Source organism: Diabrotica virgifera, chromosome 4, assembly GCF_917563875.1.
Source record: "Diabrotica virgifera virgifera chromosome 4, PGI_DIABVI_V3a".
Lineage (NCBI taxonomy): Eukaryota > Metazoa > Arthropoda > Insecta > Coleoptera > Chrysomelidae > Diabrotica > Diabrotica virgifera.
In genome coordinates, this window is record NC_065446.1 from 178,865,416 (window position 1) to 178,881,537 (window position 16,122).

A 16,122-nucleotide genomic window follows, 5' to 3' on the forward strand; every position below is an offset into this window, starting at 1 on the left:
TATACTGTACTGATGACGACTAATGAGTCAGAAACACGTGTCTGCAGTTGCATTCCATCTTTTTATATTGTTAATTTTGTATTCACATTCACATTGCGAGTTATTTGCCAATGATTTTTCTTTTCTATGTTTATACTTGTACTCGCTTACTTAACATCCTTTATTTTATAAGGTTTTGGCTTTTCTTTCCTCAGGTAGCTTTACCTCCGTGACTGTGTTGGTCGTCGCCCTGAAAGGCAGGGTCTTCTGACATTGTTGTCACAAATGGTAATATTGCTCCTGTAGTGATCTTTTTCCAAGTTATACTATTATTCTTCTAACTTGGCTATACTGTACTGATGACGACTAATGAGTCAGAAACACGTGTCTGCAGTTGCATTCCATCTTTTTATATTGTTAATTTTGTATTCACATTCACATTGCGAGTTATTTGCCAATGATTTTTCTTTTCTATGTATATATATATATATATATATATATATATATATATATATATATATATATATAAAGTCCGAATTAAAACCGAAGAAATTAAAGTCCGAATTGAAACTGAAACGCAAGCATTTATAAAAATGAAGACACTGCTTACAAACAATGACCTTCAGTTGCCTCTCAGATCGAGGGCTCTGGAACGGCATGGAAGCTTGGACATTGAAGAGACAACACATAAGAAGAATAGAAGCGTTCGAAATGTGGTGTTACAGAAGAATATTGAAAATTCAGTGGGTTCAAAGGATTACCAATGTTGAAGTGCTACGACGTTTAAATAAGGAGTTAGAAATTATGAAAAGTATAAAAACTAGAAAACTGGAATATTTGGGTCACATTACCAGAGGACAAAAATATGAATTGCTGAGAATTATTATGCAAGGAAGGATCCAAGGAAAAGAAGCATAGGAAGAAGACACATCTGGCTGAGAAACCTTAGAGAATGGTTTAACTGTAGTTCATTACCACTATTCAGAGCAGCAGCCAACAAAGTGGCCATAGCCATTATGATATCCAACCTCCGATAGGAGAGGGAACTTTAAGAAGAAGAAGAAGAAATTTATTATCAGTGTTAATAGATATTTTTTAAGTTAAGAGTTTGACTTTTTATGTTTGCTTTTCATTAAACTTTAAAAAATAAATATAAGCTTCTTTTACTTCATTTATGAGTGCGCAATTTTATTCCGCACGTTAACCATTGTGTCATACCTGCTCAGGTTAACTCCGAAAGGCTAAGGAAGAGTAATGGAGTACTTTCCCATTACTTTCTCCATAGCAGTCTAAAAACTATTAAAACTTCTAGTATTCAATAATAGAACGATCTAGGGTCGTTTATTTCCCTATCGCTTTACCTTGGTAATGATGTTGTTGCTGTCGGACATCAGAGTATGATATGGGAAGGTAAAGTTTAATAATTATATGGGAGAATGGATAAAGGACATAATTTCTCCCAGGAACAAGGAGATTTATTTTTATGACAGTGTTGGATGGTATAAAAAATTTCAGCCTTTATTTATAAATTTAATTTTAAAAAAATGTTGCTTACATTTTGTTTCATTTGGATTCTAACTAAATTCTAAGTTCTAATTGATAAAACACATAAAAGGCGCACATTGTATAATTTCTACTTAAAAACTGTAAGATCTTATAAAAATAAATTTCGATTCTAATATTCAATTATACACAATTAATATACTTATCTCACTACGATAACAAACACAACTGCCCATGTTATAAAGATCTAAAACAGACTTATCGAGACAGTCAAAAACGATTTTTCTTTATGTAAGATAAAGTGCTTTAGGAAAAAAAAGCCCGTTGTAAAAGTGAAGAAGAAGCGCTGAAACGGCGTAAAAAAGCTCAAACTTATTATGATTATTACAACAGTGAAACATATATGACGCTTCTTGATGCGGTAAGGGTGATCTCATATACTCAAAAGAATCTGAAGAAAAATATCAAGTGTCTGTGACATTTCAATCTAATTCTCAAAAACAGAAACAAAACTGGTAGGTATATTGTATATTTTACTACAAGTAATACCTATAGTAATTCCTCAGTCTACTTTAAAATATTAATGAAAATTTGTGTTATTTAATACTGCTAGTATTTTTTTGGTTGTTGATACTGCATAATTTTCATTGAAAAAATGTTTTCTTGTTTTTGTAAACAGTATTATGGAAGGAAAGAAAAGTTATATTCTGGTTTCCGTTAAAAAAAAATGAAGACTGCTATCGTGTATTATATGCAAAATGAAAATATTGCGATAACGTATGTCCTAAAAGTTTTGGCACAAAATTCATTGGCTTTAATTTTAATGAAAACAAAATAATATCAACTTTGGTTTGGAAACAAAATCTTGTTTACATTAGGTTTGCTCTAGCATTTAGTTTTGTATGGTTTGACACCAGATTATTGTATTGCTTTAGTACGCATGTTTAATTGGGCTTTTCAACGATACTCCTTTGTTTCGAGCTTCTGTCCTACCTATGTTGTATAATATGTTATATAATATTAATATTATACACGGATTATAAGACATATGACAGAAGCTCGAAAGAAATGAGAATCGCTGAAAAGCCCTATTATCCACAAACTGGCAACAAACTGTTTTTTGCTAGAACGCTTTTTTATCGGAATAAATACCAACGTCAAATTGTTCGTTTTTATTTATAATTTTAAGGTTAGATTAGAAATACATTTTTCTTATAAGCACCTATCCAAATTTTTGAGATGTATGCTAAATATTGAAAATTAATGTTAAAAGCGTAAATAATGGTAGGTAAGTAATACCTGTGGTCAAAACATATCATCATCATCAGTAGCTCGACAACCCTTTTTGGGTCCTGGCTTGTTCTGGATTTTCCGCCATTCTGTTCTGTTCCTTGCTTTGTTCTTCCAGTGGGTAATCTCAAGTGTTTTCTGATCTTGTTCCACTTGTTCCATGTTCCAGATCAAAACATATTACTTTCATTTAAAATTTATAAACCTCAAACAAATAATTCCACTGCGCAAGTCACATACTGAAAATTCGAACAAAATTCGCAAACTCTTTTGACCGTGAAGCCAGTTTCCAAACCAAAATTTACTTTCGTTAGAACGCTCGACTAGTAGTTTCAAACTAGTAATTTGAGTTCTTGAACGCCGTCAAACAAATACGCATGCTTCTTATAGTTTCAAACCGTTTGAAACTGATGCTAGACCTATTAGGTTTGTTCTAGCATCAGTTTCAAACGATTTGAAACTATCAGAAACATGCGAATTTGTTTAATGGCGTTCAAGCACACAAATTACTAGTTTGAAACTACTAGTCGAGCGTTCTAACAAAAGTAAATTTTGATTTGGAAACTGGCTTAAAACGGTCAAAAAATTTTGAGGATTTTGTTCGGCTTTTCAGTTTGCGAGTTGCGCAGTGTAATTCTTTGTTTGACGTTTACAAATTTTACATTAAAATAATACCTTTTGACTGTGTTACTTGCCATTATTTACGTTTATAACATCAATTTTCAATATTTAGCATAAATCTTGAAAATTTGGAAACTTGTAAGAAAAATGTGTTTCTAATCTAATCTAAAAAGTATAAATAAAAACAAACAGTTTGAAGTTGGTATTTATTCCGATAAAAAAGCGTTCTAAAAAACAGCAGATAGTGTTATTTTAGCAAAAAATAGTTTGTTACTATTTAGGTTGTGAATTGAACATGCGCAGTAAAGCAGTACAATAATCTGGTGTCAAACCATACAAAACTACATGCTAGAACAAACTTATTGTCTACTGTCAGTTAAGATTTATTTATTTTGAAGTTTTCGCTTTAAGATGTAGTATAAATTGCAAATAAGAAAAAGTATTTATAGGTTGTTTGGGCGGAACTCAAAGCTGAAATCTGTCGAATATCTCAGAATGAAAACAATTCACGCAGAACCATTTATAAACAATAACGGAGTACAAGCAGGCAATGCCATGGCTGAATCAACAAAAATGTAGAAGACCACGTGAATTTACTGCACTGAAGTCAGAGAGGTTGATGAGAAGAGCAAAAAACAGCTTGGAATGGAAACTAGACGATTGGCTCGTCAATACAGATTTTCTAAAAGTACGATATCATTGAAATTGAGCAAAAATGGTCTTAAATATTGAAAGAGACGTAAGTGTCTCAAATTATCTCAAGCGCAACTCCTTCAGACCTAGCATCATACTCATGAGATACCCAAAACTGGCTTCTATACAACATCAAATACCCTTTGTTCCCAAAACGTTAATCCCCCAAACTTGCCGCAGGCTGGTCCAATAGAAAATTTTTGGGCTTTACTGTATAGGAAAGTTTGTCATGAATGCTGGGAAGCCCAAGATGAAGAACCATTAAGACAGCGAATTTACACTAACTAAGAGAAATTGACATGAATTCCGCCGAGGATATCACGAAAGACATTCGTAGAAATTTGCGTTTAGTACCTAGAGAAGAATGGGCTACTCCACATAATTTCCTCGCCTTAGTAGGTACCTACTATAACTTGATAACTCCAAAATTGACGTTTTTGAGATAACTAGTTCACAAGATGTATTTTATTTGCCTCCATATTGTGTAAAAACTTGATAACTCGCTCCAAACGGGTTAAGTATTTATGTATGATTGACGAAAGTTGATAAAACTCAAATGCCCCTAATATTCAGTGCTAAAACTTGACAACAAAAGTTATCAAGTCAATGTTTAATCGAAATAATCGTGAATACGACATACACTGAATACTACAACTAGCTAACTCTAGTTATCTAGTTGTAGCACGTGTTTTTCTGAAACCATTGAGCTTACCACGAAATTGCTATCTGTTTATTCGGTTCATGTTAATGCAAAAATTGGAGAATTGTTAGCAGATCTGGCAACCCCCATGGCAGAGGGCTAATTTTCATAAAAATAATGCTTAAAATATTAGTTTTGTTAAAAAGTTCCTTAGATGCAACTTGGCAAGACATGCGACATTACCAAATGTTAACATTATGGTAGTGCTAAAAGTTGATAACTTTAATTTTTCATGTTATTTTCCATATTGGAAAACAAATTTGCACCGTATTCCTAAATAGATCAGTAGCCAAAAAGTTAAGGAATAGTATTTTAGAGCTGAAGAGTGAATTCCGTATTTACCAACATCATGGTAGCAGCACAAATATCTTTAAAATATTTAAACCCGTTTATCTCAGAACTACTAATTTAGACTTATCAAGTTATAGTATTAAGGCGACGATTTGATAGTATAGTTTAGTTAAGCATTAAGTTCTAATTTATGATAACTAATTAGTGTTTAAATAAATTTCTTCATTAACAAAAAAAAATCGATAAATATTTTTTGCCAAAACTTTTAGGATATACGTTAGATAAATATCTAAAGAGGGAAAACTTTTCTAATTGATGGTATTGAAACTTTTTATGTAAATGTAAGGATATCCCACATAACAATGATGTTCGCATCATGTTCAAAGCATATACTACCAACATTCGTCGGAGTATATTCTTTTTAGTATATGCGCAGTACAAGCATAGTATGTACTTACCTTAAAAAACATTCTAAATTTCATGTTTTTTGCATATACTTCAAAGAATATTCTCGTACCGAATATACTGAGCACATTCGTGTACGTAGTATCTCGGAATATTCGTAAAAGTTTATTCTTAGAATATACCTTTATCGAATATTCTTAACACATACTTATAAGTAGATACTTTTAAAATACCTCAAAAATAATATGTATGTATAGGAAGTGTAATATTAGCCTTATAGATTATCAACTTCGTTATTTTTTAGAATAATTAATAAAATTTATGTATGTAGGTAGTATTGGACTAATTTCATTTCAAAATTGTTGTATGGTAAAAAAGTTTAAACATTAATTGTATTAACGTTTATTATTAAAAATTCGTTTTCATAATTGAAATGACTTTACCATTTCGAGTTTATCATGAGTATTTTTACATCGTTGGAATTTGAATTTAGGTACATTCAATTCAATATGGGCCATTCCAGCACCAAAATGTGCCAAAATCCACAACCAAAGACTGGTGCTGTTAACCGTCGAGTAAGCTTTTTCCGTCAACGTACCTTAAAAATTCCCACTTTTATAAAAAAATTCCCTCCTGTTTACAAAATCAGAAGATATGTTTGATTATTTTCAAATACTTTTTTTAATATTATACAATTTTAACTGGAGCAAAAATGCCCTTTTGAGTTAACTTTTTCCCTTTATCATCATTTATGTTGAAAATTCCCGCAAAAAGGGAAATTTCCCTCCGTTTGGCAACACTAACCACCGATGCACCGATGTTGTTTGGTGACCAAACTGCAAACGGCCACACGGTCAGTCTTTTCCTACCTGAATAAATAAGGATTAGAGAGAGGAAACAACGGTAAAATATGAAAACGAAAACAAACATTATTTGTATCTGTATCTATGCAGTGTTAAGGATGAAGACAAATGATAAAGTACTAGGACTAAAGAACATACATATTCTTTTTATTTTGTTTGCGGTGCTTCAAAATATAATCTATTTTGGTAAATAGTAGGTATCTAGGTAAGTACATATTAAGTATATACATTTTAGTTAGGTACTTATACATAGTTTAGTTTAGCTAAATATTATATAATAATTTATATAAATAACTAAAATTTATAAATATGTACTTACTTTTTAAAGTAATATTGTAGAATGTAGGTACTAACTACATTCTCATATGCAATTAGAATATGTAAATATAATAGGTATTTGGTAGAACCAGTAGAACCTAAGATGAGACCATTCTCATATGCAATTAGAATATGTAAATATAATAGGTATTTGGTAGAACCAGTAGAACCTAAGATGAGATTAGATGATGTCGAAAACATACTTCTGAACAATATAGCACTTGATAGCACGCTCTTAGAATATTCTTAAAAATATTTTCTTCCCATACAGAGATGTGCGGCAGTACGTTCTAAGTATATAAATAGAAGGTTTATGGCACTTCCTTGGAATATTCTAAAAAGTACGTTCTTGGTATACTAAAAAAATGTGCGGTAGTACGTTCTTTTTATAAATAGAAGGTTTATAACACTTCATTTGAATGTTTTAAAAAGTATATTCTTGGTATAGGTATACTGAAAAGAAGTGCGGTAGTACATTCTGATTATATACATAGAACGTTTAAGTACTGTAATATAGTATATACTCAGTATCTGCTCTGCACATTCGCAATGGTAATTACGCATATTCTCATTATATACTTTTTCTGAAAAGTATATTCTATGAATCTACTAAGAACATGAAATTGTTATGTGGGATGACGGATAATTTACAACAAATTGATTGAAACATTTTAGGCATAGACATAAATGGACATAATGGATATTATCTAACAGATTATGTATCGGAGTACATTAGTTAAAAAATAAATAAAAAAATCAAGCTAAACAAAAAAACAGCCATATAGATAGCTACATTGTTTAAATTTACATCTTACGTAATATAGACTCTTTGATCAGTATTCTTTGATTGATTTAGCAATCAATCGACCTATTCTACGAAATATCTAATCTTACAAAACATAATACTGAAAAATAGCTAAAGCGAGGGAACTAAAGACAAACATGATTTTTCAGTATTTTATATTAAAAATAGTATTAGATCAGAATAAAAATGATAGTAAAAATTCACTGGTTATACACTGAAATATAAAATGGCGTTCGATGAAACAAGATAATTGTTCGATGCAAATTATAGAAAGATATAAATAAGTTGGATTCAAATTAGAGTGAATAGAAGGAGGCGAAATTAAAGAACACTAATGTAGAGCCAAGCATGTTTATGGCTGATTAGATAGATAATTATATTTATTAGCTAGCTGATTAGATATGTTGTACTTTAATAGAATGTTAATTGACTTATTGTATAATATGTGGAAGAAGTTCTCCAAGACCATGTACTGCTTTTCTCACCGTTGATGGGTGAAAACTTTAGATTAATATACGACAATAAAAGTTGCCAATCATACCGCAAGATTCCCCGTGAATATCTTAATGAGGTCGGGATTTCCCGATCTTAACCCAATTGAACACATGTGGGCAACCTCAAAAATCGGGTAAGGGCAAGGGTAGCAGCCCTTACATCCTTAAAAGTGGCACAATATTCCCCAATCGGGTGTGTAGTATATATCATGAACAGGGCAGTAACTACGATGTTGGAGGCCTCGGGGCAGACGTGATCTGGGGGCCCCTACCGTGGGGTCTGGGGTTTATCCCCCAGCGGAATGGGGGGGGGTCCGGAAAAATGCTTGATATTTAACCCCTTGAAACTCATTTTAATGCATTTCATGACTGAAGTTTCTTGTAGCTACATATTGCTATTTTAGTTGACCAACACAAAAAATTTTGAAATCACCCTATTTTAAGTTCAATAATTTTGCAAGTACCATCTTATCTGTTTTATGCAAGTACTCGGCTACAATGTGGTTCCTTTCACGTACCAATATGTGGCCTGGGGTAAATTGGTTAAGGCAATACCTATAGCTGGAACGGGGGCCCCATATTCCGGTTGCATTTTAGTTTTTATTTCGCCAAAATGACTAATTTTCTCAGTAACAATTTATATCTTTACGAAAGGTCTCGGGGGCCATAGCTTAGCCCGGGCCTCCTCTTCCAATGGCATTTTAGGTTTTATTGCGCCAAAATAGCTAATTTCCTAGATAATAATTTAAATTTTTATGTTATAGTCTCGGGGGCCCCAGCTTAGCCCCCTCAATTTTATGTTGAGGTCTAGGGTGCATCTGTAAGGTCTTTTTAAAACTGTGTCATTTGAAACTATTTCGTTGGGATCGGCTTTTAAAATACATATTTTTATTTTCCTCGTTAAAATCTATGCACGACCAACCAAACGAGAGCCCCTGCGGGGCCACTGCCTCGGTTGCCCCAATGGTAGTTACGACCCTGATCATGAATGAATTGCCGAACCAGATCCAAAAAATCCTAAGGGCCAGAGGCAGAAACATCCATTATTGATCATCATTTTTTTTTTTATTAGATTATGATTTATAAAATTATATTTGTTTGAATTTTCTTCGAAGATTTTTAAACATTCGATTTTTGCTAAGCATCCCTTGATAAACGATTTTTTTTTTCAATATTTTATTGTTTTCTTTTCCTCAAAGGTAATTTTTACCGTATCTTTTATAAAGTATGGTGACAATATAGTTGGTAAGATTGACAATTTCTACAAATTGAAAGAAATACAAGGTGGGCGATTAATTGTGCCGGTGAGTGTGTATTCAAAACTAAGAAAAAGCGTGCGAAAGGCATAAAATATGACGTGATCATTTTTCCACCAAAACAGTTGTGACGTGGTTAGTAAATATTAATAATAAATATTTGGTTAAAATTTAAAAATAACTAAATTACAGTATTTATATTATATCACAACTTTATCAAATTTGCAACTTTTTTCAATCCTATCGACTGATCTCGATAAAATCGTATATAATTAACAACTGATATATTCAAATTGCTTCTAAAAATATTGTATCCCTATCCACACTAATCATAACTTAATAACAACTTAAAAAACCCGTCAGTCATAAAAGGAACATAACATCATTCAGGTGTAGATCGTTAATGATGCCACTATAGTATGCGGTCTACCATAGCGTTTCTGTTTTAGCTTGCGGTCTACCTATACGACTAAACAACACCCTAATCTTTTCTCAGAAGTGTTTGCACACAATAATGAAAGGCAACAAACTGTTTGTAGGCAAAATGTTTATTGCTAAGTAGTAATAAATATTTTCAGAAATATACAATAAATTTATTTCTTATATTTTTAAGCTAGAATCATTGACTGCCTTTCTCTAGTAAATATAAGTGCATGAATTTTTTCTTTAATAATAATTAGGCTGTATCGTTTTGTAAATAATTAGGTTACATATATTTTTTTTTTAATAGTTGGGGTGCATTTTTTACGTAAATTGTTAGTTCCCTTTCATTTTACATTTATTTTCCTCCAAATGTTTATTACCAGAGAATAAATATTTTTTTCTACAAGAGTTTTCTTGCATTTCATTATTTTGCGCAAATTCTTCAGGAATTTTCAGATTGCGATCGGTACACCGTACACTCTAATAGATCTATATGCACATATAGACCGCATCCTCGGGGTAGACCGCATACTATAGTAGCACCTCATTATTATTATTAGCGGCTGCTAGCTACCATCGCTGCTATTACTACTAGAGTCTTCGACATCACAGAACTGTAAGGTAAATCCTTGTTTTATTATATTTATTTTGGACATTAGATTATGTAAATCTAAAATTTCTTTTATAATAAAGTCTGGTTTGGGTGCATGCGTCGATAGTTTCTCGTTATTTAATGGTAACCAGATACTTGCGGCAAGCTTTGAGTTGATGCTGCCTAAAAGTAAAAAAAGGATAAATTATTAAAGTAGACACTAAAATGATATATTGTTACGCCAGCCTCTGGCCTATCGAACATCAGTGGGAAGCCAATGACCTGTGTAGTCTAGAGAATGGACGGCCGGAGTGATGACGTAGAAGTGTCAATTTTTATTGACATGTCAGATTTTTCCAAAAAAACGTTGTTTAGTGTGGCAAATTTGCATTTATTATTATTTTTTCAGATTTTACAGAAAATATTTCCGTTTTTTGCAATATGTAAGTATTGTTATAGATACTACAACAATTTTACAAGGTTGTGTAAATAATAAAGGATGATGTTTTATACAGTGCGGTGGAATAAGTGTTGCCCCCCCCCCCCTGTTAACTTGTTTATTTAAAGAATATTAGCAAAGCGCTTGGACAGGTCGATTTTTAAACTAACCATAGTATATTATAGCATCAACGTTTCGAACTTTACGCGATCCCTCTTCAGGTGACAGCCATAACTTTGATTTTTTTTAAATGGGAAAGTACATCATGTGACACCTCATTTAAAAGCTCTTAAAATACTGAGTTCAAAAATGTATAATACTTTAATCCTGTTTGAGAGCGTAGGCGAAAAATTTCGGTCGAATTCTTTCTAAATGCAATCATTTTTTGCGAATCCTGAAAAAACCAATAAATATTTTTGAAAAATTTAAACGCAGAATGAAATATTGCAGTATTCTCGATGGTCCAAAGTCCCTGAGAACTTCTATAATGTTTATTTTAATAACTCACAGTGGTAGAAAAAAGAGAAAATTTAGTGTGATTTTTAATTTTAAATATATCATTAAAAATAAACTTTTTGTTTATTCTAAGGGACTGTCAGCCCTCGGTAATACTCTAATCTTTCATTCTGCGTTTAAATTTTTCAAAAATACTTATTAGTTTTCTCAGAATTCGAAAAAAATGAATGCGTTTAAAAAAAGTTAGACCCAAATTTTAAGCCTGCGATCTCAAAAAGCATTAAAGTATTATACATTTTTGAAGTCAGTATTTTAAAAGCTATTAAATAAGGTGTCACATGATGTACTTTACCATTTTAAAAAAATCAAAGTTATGCCTGACACCTGAAGAGGGATCGCGTAAAGTTCGAAACGTTGATGCTGCAATATACTATTGTTAGTTTAAAAAACGACCTGTCCGAGCGTTTTGCTTATATTCTTAAAATAAACAAGTTAACAGGGGGGGCAACACTTATTCCACCGCACTGTATAAATAGCAATAAAATGTATGTATGGGTGAAGTAAGGTTAGAATTTATTTGATTTTTAGAAATTTTAGATTTTATATTGTATTTTATTTTTTTTTTAGATTTTATACTAATTAAAAGTTTTGAGATTCGTTAAACTCAACGCTACAGAGCGTTCCTAAACTATAACGGGCTCAAAATATATGGAGAAATATATACCTCGGAGCAGTTGGGCTATAAAAATGATAACAATGGAGAAATTCAACCTGAAAATGGAGCAGAGGAACAAAAAACAAAGGGGAGAAAAGCGAGTGAAAGATCCCCAGGAAACGAAATACAGCAAATACCAAAAGCAATAAGAACAGCAGAAGGAGAAGCATATAACTCAAAAAACTGATAACACAGGCACAAAAACGGCAAAGATACTTGTAAAAAAGACAACGCAAATGGAAAAGGACAACGAAAATAATGGAAAGGAAACAATAATAATAGGTACTTGGAATATCACAAGTCTTTATGGTAAAGAATTCAAATTGACAGAGGAAATGAAAACATACGGCATTGACATCCTAGGCCTGAGCGAAACGAAAAAGAAGGGAAGAGGAAATATGAGATGTGGCGATGGTTACAAGCTCTTCTATTCAGGTGTACAAGAAATGGAAAGAGCAAAAGAGGGAGTCGGTTTTATAATTAAGGATGATTTGAGTGGGAGAGTTGTAAAGTACCAAGCAATAAACTCTAGAATAATTACTGTAAGTATAAAACTAGAAGAGTTAGTTAGCATAATACAAATATATGCACCAGTCGAGGGCACAGAAGAACAGAAAATGTCTCAATTCTATAGCGAACTACAAATAGCTTTAGACGAAGTGAGAGAAGAGACTGAGAACATAATTATTATGGGAGACTGGAATGCTAGAGTTGGAAATGACATCAACAAGGGACTTGGAAGCCTTGGGCGGTATGGAGAAAAAGCTGAGAACAGAAATGGGAAGAAGATGATACAATGGTGTAAATAACGACTTAAAATTGGAAATACATTCTGGTATCAAAATATGGAGGACAGATACACTTTTGAAGCACAGGAAAGAAATGCTTAAAGTCTAATAGATTACATCGTGATTCCTGCAGAAATGGATATTATCAAAAATATAAAAACAGAAAAATTTGCAGAACTAAACACTCAACACAAGCTACTCGTAGCCGAAATGATTACAAAGAAAAAGCAATATATAGTCGATAAATCATACACTAAGATAAATATTAAGAAGCTGAAAACAGAGAAAGAGAAAAATGACTATAAACAAGAAATATATGAGGAATTGCAAAGAATGAAGCTGGAAAGAGAGCAATTGGATATGGAAGAAAGATGGAAAATACTAAAAAACACACTATATAAAACAGCAGAGAAAATTTGTGGAAAAAAGTCAATAAATAAATATAAGAGAACAGAATGGTGGAGCCAAGAAATAAAGAAAATAATAAAGGAAAAGAAGCAAGCCTGGAAAAAATATCAACAATGTAGAGATGAAAATAACAAAGCAGAATACATAGAGAAAAATAATAGAGCAAATATAGCGAAAGTAAGGGAAACGAAAAATCTGAGCTGGGAAGAATTCGGAAAAGAATTGGAAACAAATTACAAAACAGATAACAGAAAATTCTGGAACCGTATAAAGGGTTTAAGAGGGAAAAAAGGTAGGGAACAGTATGGAATCAAAGATAAAAATAACCAATTGAAAATAGAGACTACAGAAATAGTAGAAGTATGGAAACAATACTAGGAAGATAAATTCAAACACGAAGAAGTAGAAAGAAATGAAGCAGGAAGAAATAGACCAGAACTGGAGGAGGAAGAGGAACCAGAGAGTATAAGGAAGGAAGAGCTGGATGAAGCTATAAACAATATTAAACTTGGAAAAGTGGCAGGAGAGGACCAAATAGATCCAGAAATGATAAAATGGATGGGTGAAAAAGGAGAAGACTGGCTATTACAGATATGCAAGGAAGCATGGAGTACAGAGAAAATCCCAGAAGACTGGAAGAAGAACATAGTCCTACCAATATACAAAAAAGGACAACATAATGAATGCGAGAATTATAGAGCAATATGCTTGTCATCGGTCGCCTTCAAGGTATACACGAGAATTATAGAGAAGCGTCTAAGATCAGTGATAGAGAAAGAATTGGAAGACGAACAGGCTGCATTCAGATCAAACCGTCAAACAAACGATAACGTCTACATCATAAGAAATATAATAGAGAGACAATGCCGTAAAGGGAATGAACTATTTCTCATGTTCGTCGATCTGAAGGCGGCATTTGATACGATAAACAGAAATATTGTGGAAAATATTGGAAAGCTATAATATACCAAAAAAGATGATAAAAGTCATAAAATCTATATATATGGAAGTAGAAGGCCAAGTACAAATTAATAAAGAAAGATCTTTTAAATGAAATAAGGGAATTAAACAAGGAGATGGACTAAGCCCCCTCTTGTTTAAAATAGTAATGGATACTCTAATCAAAAATACCAAAGATCAAACAAGAAACCTTCAATACATAGTAGGATATAAAAACTTAAATGCAATAAAGATCAACTCCCTTCTATACGCTGATGATATAGTTTTAATCACAGACACAGTAGAGAAATGCAGAAACTAATAGATATTTGGCAAAAAGAGATACATAAATTAAAAATGGAAATGAATCTTAACGAAACAAAACTTATGATAATAAATGAAGATGAGAAAAGAGAAAGGAATACTAATATAATAGTAAGGGAAAAAGTAATAGAACACGTATCTACTTTTGAATATTTGGGAAACATAATAACAGATGATGGGAAAACGGACTTGGCAATAAGTAATAAACTGAAGAAGGCAACTAGCGTGCATTACTCTTTAAATAATACAATTTTTGGAAAGTCAGAAATAGGCAACAAAACTAAATTCAAAGTATACAACAGCATAGTAAATCCGATAATGACATATGGGGCGGAAACATGGATTGTCCAAAAGAAACATGAATCAATGGGAAACGCGACCCAGATGAAATACATGAGAAGAATAGCCGGGGTTACGAAGTTTGATAGATTCAGAAATGAAGATATAAGAAGAGAGCTGTTTTTTTCACCAAGTCAATACTTTTCGAGTTATTTGTGCCGATATGTGGTTTTTCCCAGGGAGTTAGTTTCGCCCTTTCTGGGGAGTGAAAAAATATACGTTCAAAATGAGTCCGGAATTCGATAAACTGACTAATAAATAATTTAAATAATTGATAACTGACTTTAAATAATTTAAAGCAATTTTTATTCTATAGAGTTTTTTCACCAAGTCAATACTTTTCGAGTTATTTGCGAGTAAATAGGTTCATTTTTCAACAAAAAAAAACCTTAGACGGTTTTTCGCAAATAACTCAAAAAGTAAGTATTTTATCGAAAAAAACATTCGTAGCAAAATTATAGCCTGTAAAAAAATGAAAATAATTGTGTATGTATGAGGTCTCTAGATCTAGTAGAAGCAGAGTTATAGCTAATTAAAAATAAGTTCATATTCGTCAAATTCCAACTAGAACATTTCAACGTGAAATAAACAAAAAATTAAGCACTTTTTGGGGAAAACTCATTACAGCTTTTTTAAAGTTTTTTAAAAAAAAGCTTTATTTTAGTTTTATTAAAAAGAGTTTTTAGCGTCAAATGTAAGCAAGTTACGCTCAAACTAAAGTTGGTTCCTTTTGTTTTAGCAAAAAAAAATCGGGAAAATCACCCCCTAATTAGCATCTTAAATGAAATTAATAATTACTGCTTCATACGTTACTTTACTTATGTTGTGTTTAATATGATCTGTAAGTTTAAATAGTTCAAAATGCTTAGGACTTTTGAAAAAATTTGGTTTTAAAGTAAAATTTTTAAAAATTTTAATTTTGAAAACAATGCTTTTTTTCAAAATATCTTAAAAATTATTAGTGATACCAAAAATCTCAAAGAGTAAAAAAAAGGTCGGCTTTGCTTTTATGAGCATTTTGGATTTTTTTGTTTTTCTGTAAGACAAAAATTGGTTAAGATTTAATGTTTCTAAGATGGCATACACTCGTGATTAGTGACTCGTTCAAAACCTTTCAACCACAGATCTTTCAAAAATAAGGACTTTGAACCGATGAAACTTATAGATCCTATAAACAATATATACACGCGTCAAGCAACTTGTGAAGTGGTAACGATTAAGTTCATTTGAGATGCTAATTAACTTGCTTACTTTTGATTCTAGAAATTGTTTTTACAAAACAAAAATAAAGCTTGTTTTAAACACTTTAAAAAAGTTTTAATAGGTTGTCCCCAAAAAGTGTTTCATTTTTTGGTTATTTCACGTTAAAATATCCGATTTGGAATTTGACGAATATGAACCTAATATTCATTATCTATAATTCTGCTTCTACTAGGTTTAGAGACCCAATACATACATAATTTTTTTTTAAATTTTTTACA

At 31.8% G+C, this 16,122-nt stretch overlaps 1 protein-coding gene across 1 annotated transcript in view; it reads right to left on the minus strand.

The window, feature by feature from the left end:
* Window positions 1-1,495: 1,495 nt before the first annotated feature.
* The window catches only part of LOC114333468 (N-acylneuraminate-9-phosphatase), a 137,768-nt gene continuing 123,141 nt past the window's right edge, over window positions 1,496-16,122 (minus strand). Inside the window, exon 4 of the mRNA XM_028283349.2 lies at window positions 1,496-10,416. Coding sequence (XP_028139150.1) covers window positions 10,208-10,416 — 209 coding nt within the window. The 3' untranslated portion in view covers window positions 1,496-10,207. The remainder of the gene's footprint in view (window positions 10,417-16,122) is intronic.